Consider the following 7,428-nt stretch of genomic DNA (forward strand, 5'->3'; position numbering starts at 1 on the left):
AAAAGGAAAAACGGCATAAAGCATATCATCATTCATTCAGTGCTGTTGTGGCTGCGGTGTGTCACGTGACAAGCAATGACGCGTCACCATGGAAACCATAAAGTAAATAACGGTCTAAATAACAGTCAGTCAGAATATTTTACATGTTTTACTAGTGTCTGTTGCGCGGCTAGTGGCGAATGGCCGGATGATGGGCCTATTTGGGAGAAAGTCCAGGGCTGTTTTTTAGCCCCAGTCCGTCCCTGCAGGGGGCAGTAAGTGCAACTCCAGCTGTACAACAACAAACCACAGTCAGCACAAGCCCAGAACACACTCTTGCCTTCAAGGGGGGGGCGGGGGGGGGGGCTGTCATTTAAGTTGTTGAGTGGGGGGGGGGGGCAGGCCAACACATGCCAACACATGCCCATCCAACCCACACCCCTCAATAACCGCCAATGCATGAAACATAAAGTGTGTATTTGCAGCACATATAAAGTATTACTTTGGAAAGGTGCAAACACACATTTAAACAGAGAACAGTCAGAGGTGAACTGTTCATGCCAATGTGCAGATTTAAGATCTGATATCATGACGTCATATTAAACATTTGTTGATGTCCTGATAAATAAACCAGGGCATTTGATGTGTTTTACGCATGTTTTACGGTGTCAGGTGTTCAACATCACAAACACAAACTCGGATTGAAACAGAAAGTCCGACTTTGGCTTGCGGTGAGAAAGTCTTCCTCACAGAATGGCGCCTCACTGAACACACAGTGAACAGAATGCACAGAACCGAGTGAAAGAAGGATGTAGCTGAAGATGAACACCTTCTGAAAGTAAATGTAGGATGACATTCCATGAAATAATGAGCGGAACATGGAGCGCCAGTCACAGAAATTCACACTTCACTCTCATCTCGCTTTCCACCTCCACTTGCGCAAGAGAAGCGGAAAGTCAGTCGGGTTTTCTCTCGGTGGGAGGAGGTGACGAGGGAAACCCGTTAGTTCCTCCTCCAGCGCTCTAATAAAAGGCGTTCTCGTCATGCCTGCTGTCAGTTGAGAAGTGGATTATTAGTACACGATAATACAGCTGCTTTCTGAAGATGTCCCCAGATGTTGAGAGTCAATCCTCCGGTGCGCGCTCCCGCAGCCGGTGTCTGGACACCTTCCTCACCGTGTCCGTGATCGCGCTCTTCGTCATGTTTATCTTCGCTCTCGCCGTCGCGCTGCCCTTCGCCATAAACATCGGGAGCGAGATGAGCGCGTTAAAGACGCGAGACGCCGAGGGGCAGAAAAACGCACTCGGGATGGACGCACCTGAAGCCGCTTATAAGGTGAGTTGTAGTGATTTAGGGGACGACTTTATCCGAAGGGGAACATAGGAAAGACCAAATCTGCAGTATCGCCCAGATGGGGTGTAAGAGTAGCTAGAGCAGTTTTGGTTATTGCCATTTTACATTGGAAATACCATTTCAATGGTTTTGGGATGTGGAAGTGTCACTTAACTTGGAAATGCCACATGCTTTATGGGCAGAAGTTTTGGGGCAGTTAAAAGCACTTCGGCTCAGTACAGCCTGATGTAAGAGCAGAACCACTGATTTGAAGAACTTTACTGATGGCATGCAGTCATAAATGTTTCAAGATAAGAAGACGCCAACAAAGGACCTTTATTTTACACGACTTCCATTTTATTGCAAAGCATTCTTGTTGGAGGTTTAGTACTTATCTTAGCAGTAGGGGAGGACAGTGTCAGTCTCTCCACCTTCCCTACGGGTGAGCGCGCACATCGTTGATAAAGCTGGATCTGATGTTTTCTCTCTTTCTGTTTCCATTTTTCTAGATGCAGAATTTCGCATACCTGAGGGCCACCAACAGTAAGTTACTTCCTTTTCATATTTCAAATATTGAACTCTAGATACAAACAAATTGCATGGGACAATTTTTGTAGTCTAAACATAAAAAAAACAGACAGCTCCAGGGGTAAAGAGGCCTGAAGCTCAAGAGGCAGAATCGCCCAAACTGTTATGTACTGAAAATAACACACGCATGCCCTAGGAATATTCCTTTGAAAGTTTCGTCATCAGCACAATTCTTGAAACTGAGCATGTCTCTTTGTCTCCGCCCTGCAGGTGAACTGACAAAAGGCGTGATGGATTGGGAATCCATCCTGTATGGCAAGGGACAGTCCATCGGATCGATGTACAGCTATGACAAGAATCAGAGAGTTCTGAACGTGAACAAAGCTGGAAGCTACTTCATGTACGTCCAACTGACTTTCTCCTGCACACACATCTGTCCGTCCGGCCAATTTACCACCAGCATTTACAATCGAGATGACAAAAAGCAACTGACCTGCACGGTCTCGCTGCCGGAAACGCCCGGCATGAATGGATCGGCACCAGTTAGCAGGACATGCTGGCACGTCATCACCCTTCCGGATCAGCAAAGTCGTCTAATAGCGAAAACAGAGTTTTCAAAACAGACACTTAACCATTGGAAACTGGAATTGAACGATTCTGGATTTGGGATATTTTTGGTTGACGGAGCAGCATGAGATCATCACGCATGCTCGCGAGAGACTGGACTAACTTCAGGAGAACATGGACTCCTCGCCTGCAGCTATGAGCTCGTGGGTCTCGAACCCTCATTGGCACTTTTATCCTCTCAGGACTTCTTTGTGTACTCTGGTGAACAGGCCCGGACACAATCTGTGCACAACATGTTCGCAGATTTGGAACATGCGTTGTTCTCGAACTTCTACACATTCCTTGGCCGCTTGTTTGGCTTTTTATAAAACACATGGACTAAATTGATTGTTCAACTCACAATTATTCCCCACACTTCAAACAAATATGCAGAAACGTGAAGAGTGGCTGGGCTAGCAGATGACTGAGAGATAAGCAAAGCTGTTTTATCACTATTTATAATTTAAATATATTTATATGTGTTAATACATTTATAAGAATTGTAATATTTATACTTGTATTTGTGTATATCGTACATATGATGTGTTAATGTTTACCGTAAGTGTAAAACTGTAGATATCACTACATATGAGCAGTATGGCGGGGGCTAGACCTCCTGCAGGTCCTGCTCGACCGATGGTAAAGCTGTCTAACAGTGGAACTATATCTTCCGTTCACAGATTGGAGATTGCACATACTGTATTAGCCTACAGATGTTTAGCTGTGAAATAATGTGTAAACATCAACACTTAGCCATAGCTAGTGTACCGGGTGCCTTGTGATAAATTAAAGGTTCTCTAAAATCTGTAACGTGAAGTTTTAGTCGTACATGTGTAACAGGAGCCAGCTGGTGGGTAGCTGTACTGTATGTAAACCTCGTTAGCACGCCTGCCGCCCATGCTGGAGACCCCGGTTCGAATCCCGCTTGGGCGGGTTGAGCAGGACCGGTTACACATGTACTTATGTGACAGTTTCCCTAGCGTAGCATGCTAACAGCTGTGGCTGGTCTGACAGATGTCATCACTTTGATGAGTGTTTTCGCCCTTCTGAAAACTGTCACAAAAGCTACATGTGTGAATATACGTCAATGGCTCTTCACACTCACGCTGTTTGTTGTAAAGTGGAGATGTTTTGAATGCTAACTAACTCAGGAACTCTATAGTGATGAATGTAACAATTATGAAAGTTTGTGAATTGTTTTATTTTGTATACTGGGAATATTTAATAAAGAAAAATGTTAATTCTACATATGTGTGGGGTGTTTTCCAGTAACAATATCTCTAAATTGTAATCTCTAAGAGTAAAGTCAGAGTATAGAGCTACAAAATGAATATTGATAGCATAGCTCAGATCTCTTGCTCTTGGGAGTATTTGATTGAGTTCATATCTCGGACTCTTTTGCAGACAAAGTTAGAAACTCTAGACATGACACATGCAAGATTGGCTGTAATCATAGATGTCTAATGTAGGGAGGAGAAAAGTTTAAACAATCTCAGTAGTGATGTCTTTCCTGTGGACAAGCTCTCAGCAGACCCTGTGGAAGGAAAGTTCAGATGTATCCATTCGACCTCGATGCGTTTGCGTCACTTACTGTCAGAGCTGCAAGAGAGGTTTCGGTCCTGACCACATACACACAAACACACACACCTCAGCACACACTAAACAAACAAACAAACAAATAACATGTTTGAAGACCTTACACTGCAATAAATAAACAATCATACTCATTCAAAGTAAGTCATTGTAATTATGTTATGTTACTACACCATTGGTAAAAAGTTTTTGTCAGGAATGTTTAGATTTGTCTGGAAAGCAAGACAAAAATACAGCTTAAGAAAAATTGGCAGAATTGCAGATAGAACAGTAAAATCCCCAGAAAAATATAATGTCTGTTAAAGAGATCCTTTTATATGAAGTTTGTGTTGATATAGAAAGCAGACATTACTCACATAAAAATGATTGATTAAAGTTTCTCTTCAGCATGAGTCAGTGTTTGAGCTTTATTTGATTTTATCTGCCAAATGCCTGACTGGAAATCAGCATTTGTTTATGAATCTCCTATGTGGGATTTACTCAAGCTGCAGAAGAGACTTTACGTTTTGGTAGAAATTCAGACGCCATGATGTGTCACACAGTTAACCCCAACGGAGTTTGAAACGATGGTCTGGGATTTGGTTTGCGTGGAGGTTCCCAATTGATTTGAAAGCAATGTGGCCAAAGTAAAGCATAATGCAGTTCTCATTGCCCCTGAAAAATACCAACATAGTCTCATTAGAATACGTCACAATACCACAAGGTGGCGAATTCATACCAATCCTTAATTCATACTTAATTCGGATGAAAACTTACAACTTACACATCAACCCATCTCAAACCCTTCACAAACACACATTCAGAACCCTGAAGTTTCGCTTTCTTCTCTATTACACATTAGGGCTTTTAACATTAGAATATTATGCTCAGTGGCGGGCATCATGGGCAGTCGCACAGGGGGGCATCTTGTGTGCCCGTCAACAACTTTGGGGGTACTCTCATTTAAAATCACCACCAACCAGCAGCCCCCCCCCCCAGTCAACAACATTGGAGGAGTTTAAAAACATTTAAAAATCACCACCACCAACCAACCTCCCCCTGGCCAACAACTTTGGGGGCATGTTGAAGCTGGTTTCGCTCAGGGCGCCAAACAAGGTAGAACCACTACTGATGATGCTTGTTTATACTGTGGGTTGGGGTTAGGTGCTTCCCTCCATGGTAAGGTTTAGAGATGGGGTTTGGGTTAAGGGTTAAAGTTATGAAAACACAGTTTTGGATTACCACTTGACAAATGAATCATTGGAAACTACAAGGACATGAAGGAAGCATCTCTAGTTGGTGGGTGTGTAACTACAAACTGGTACGAATTCGCCACCCTATACCTTTGTGATGAATTCTTATGTGATCAGGTTGGAAATGTGTTGGTGAAGATTAGTGCCAAGTATTTTGGCACAGCGATGAAATGCTAAAGGGACTGACAACAAAAGCCTCGGGGGACCCACCACCTTGCAAAACACATTGAAACATGACACCGTAAAAAAGGCTACGGGGGCAGATTTGCCTCGAGCCCTCACCAGAAAATTCTGATGACCCCCACCCTGACGGGTTGGCCACTAATCGCAGGGTTGGTGGTTCGAATCCCGGCCTAAACGACTCCACATGCCAAAGTGTCACTGTTGTCCCATTTTGAGGGCAACCCAACAGGGAACACACTTATTGGTCAATTTTAATTTGGACAAGCCTTAAATTTACTGTCCAAATACACAAATATCTCCAAAAAGAGCTTCAGTAGATGATTCATCTCGTGTGTACTCCTCCCGCAAAAATTGCTTCAAATGGCAATAGCGTCATGAGTAAGGGCATCAGAGAATAGAGTAAATTCAGGCTAATTTGAGCGCAGGATTGAGTCAAACCTCTCTGTGTTGAAGGACGTTCAGTGGTTCACTGCTGCCATCTGTTGATAGACATGGGAAAGTGAAATGTCTTTGTTACCATGTCCACTACTATATGTTGTTTCTGGATGCCGAAAGTCCTGGAGCATCATTCTAATCAACCTTCAGATTTGATTAGGGTTAGTTAATGGTTAGTTGGGATGCTTGAGATTAGGGCTGGGTCTATGTTTGATGAGAAGTCGTTGATCAAGAAACACATTCAACTTGGCTCAATCACGGTCACCAAATATACTCTCACACACAGAAACTCGCAGCTCTGTCTGTCCGTCTCTCGGTTTGACTCGCTCTATTTAGAGGAACATAGAAGATGCTTGGAAGGAAACGCACAACCCGTTGTTTCATCTCTCTTTCTCTCTCTGAGTAATGAAAGAAACAGGAAGAGAGAAGAGAGAATCGTCTCGGCCGTTTTGAAAGCATGTGGTGACAGAAAGTTTCTGGAAACTTCCAGCGAGATGACAGAAAAGTGCTGAGTCAAAAACGCAGACTCTCACCGCCCCCGTCTCTCTCGTTCTCTTCACTTCCACCTCACTCCTCTCTCTCCATCAGAATCGTTACAGAGGAAGGAAGAGGGGACATTTTGATCTTTAGGGTGCAAGTGGTTATCTCTTCATCGGACCGAGAGGAAGATTTGGGGGGATCACAAAGAAGGCCCTCCTTTGGTCCCGTCCATGACCAGAACAATAGCACCACTAGGGTTTACAGAGTGCAAATGATGCTTTCTCAACTGGTTGTGTTTAATGTAATGTCAGGTGTGTTCTGTGCGTGTCTGTGCTAGCATGCGTGTAGGAGTTTGTGTGGTAAGGTTTATAGAAATACTTGAGATGTTTGCAGAAATGCTGCTGGCTTTGTTCTCAGTTCTCGCAATGACTGAAGACTCATAAAAAGATTAACATGAGAATGACACACTGGATATCAGCCATCTACATCCCTGCTTGAGCATATGACATCAATCTCAGTCCACTTCCTGTCATGTAAAGGTGCGAGGCTTCTAACTTGCGACTGAATGAACCCAGTTGCCATGTTCACTGAGATGAGATCGGTCGTTTTAAAGATCACGTCTCCGTGTACGTTCAAATCACAATGTGGACAGAACTGTTTTCTCTAAATCTCTTCATCCTTTCACTCTCTTTCGAACTCTCAAAAGGGCAAAAACAGACCAGAAAGCAGAAATGAAGGTGACTTGTTTCGTTTGTTTGTATTGTGGTGACTGCAGATATCTGGAAACTTCCGCCATGAATGCATCAATGCGCTGAGTCAGTAAAAATGCAACATATAACAATAATAAAAAAACTCTTCCTGTGTGCATCCCGTTTCTTGTCTTGTTCCACCTCGTCTCACCACATCCTGTCTCTCCCCCCTCTGTCTCCCTCCACCGTTCTGTCTATCTCTCATTCCATCGTTGTCTTGCATTCTGCAGCGTGGCGTTTTGAGGTTGAAAACGAGAGCGACTATAAGGAAGACACTCGACATTGTGCAAGCGTGATAGCTCAAAGGATTC

At 43.7% G+C, this 7,428-nt stretch overlaps 1 protein-coding gene across 1 annotated transcript; it reads left to right on the forward strand.

Annotated features, from left to right (window-relative positions):
• The first annotated feature begins 1,051 nt into the window (after positions 1-1,051).
• Positions 1,052-3,656, forward strand: LOC127651404 (uncharacterized). The gene is made up of 3 exons (XM_052137205.1): positions 1,052-1,314; positions 1,821-1,854; positions 2,110-3,656. The coding sequence occupies exons 1-3, from the start codon at positions 1,084-1,086 to the stop codon at positions 2,532-2,534; spliced, it is 690 nt and encodes a 229-aa protein (XP_051993165.1). The 5' UTR covers positions 1,052-1,083; the 3' UTR covers positions 2,535-3,656.
• Positions 3,657-7,428: the final 3,772 nt, after the last annotated feature.

The sequence above is a fragment of the Xyrauchen texanus genome, chromosome 11 (assembly GCF_025860055.1).
Source record: "Xyrauchen texanus isolate HMW12.3.18 chromosome 11, RBS_HiC_50CHRs, whole genome shotgun sequence".
Classification (NCBI taxonomy): Eukaryota; Metazoa; Chordata; class Actinopteri; order Cypriniformes; family Catostomidae; genus Xyrauchen; species Xyrauchen texanus.

Coding starts and splice junctions, on each gene's coding strand:
- LOC127651404 (XM_052137205.1), top strand. CDS start 1,084: ATGTCCCCAGATGTTGAGAGTCAATCCTCCGGTGCGCGCTCCCGCAGC. Junction 1,315..1,820: donor CACCTGAAGCCGCTTATAAG/GTGAGTTGTAGT, acceptor CCATTTTTCTAG/ATGCAGAATTTCGCATACCT. Junction 1,855..2,109: donor ATACCTGAGGGCCACCAACA/GTAAGTTACTTC, acceptor TCCGCCCTGCAG/GTGAACTGACAAAAGGCGTG.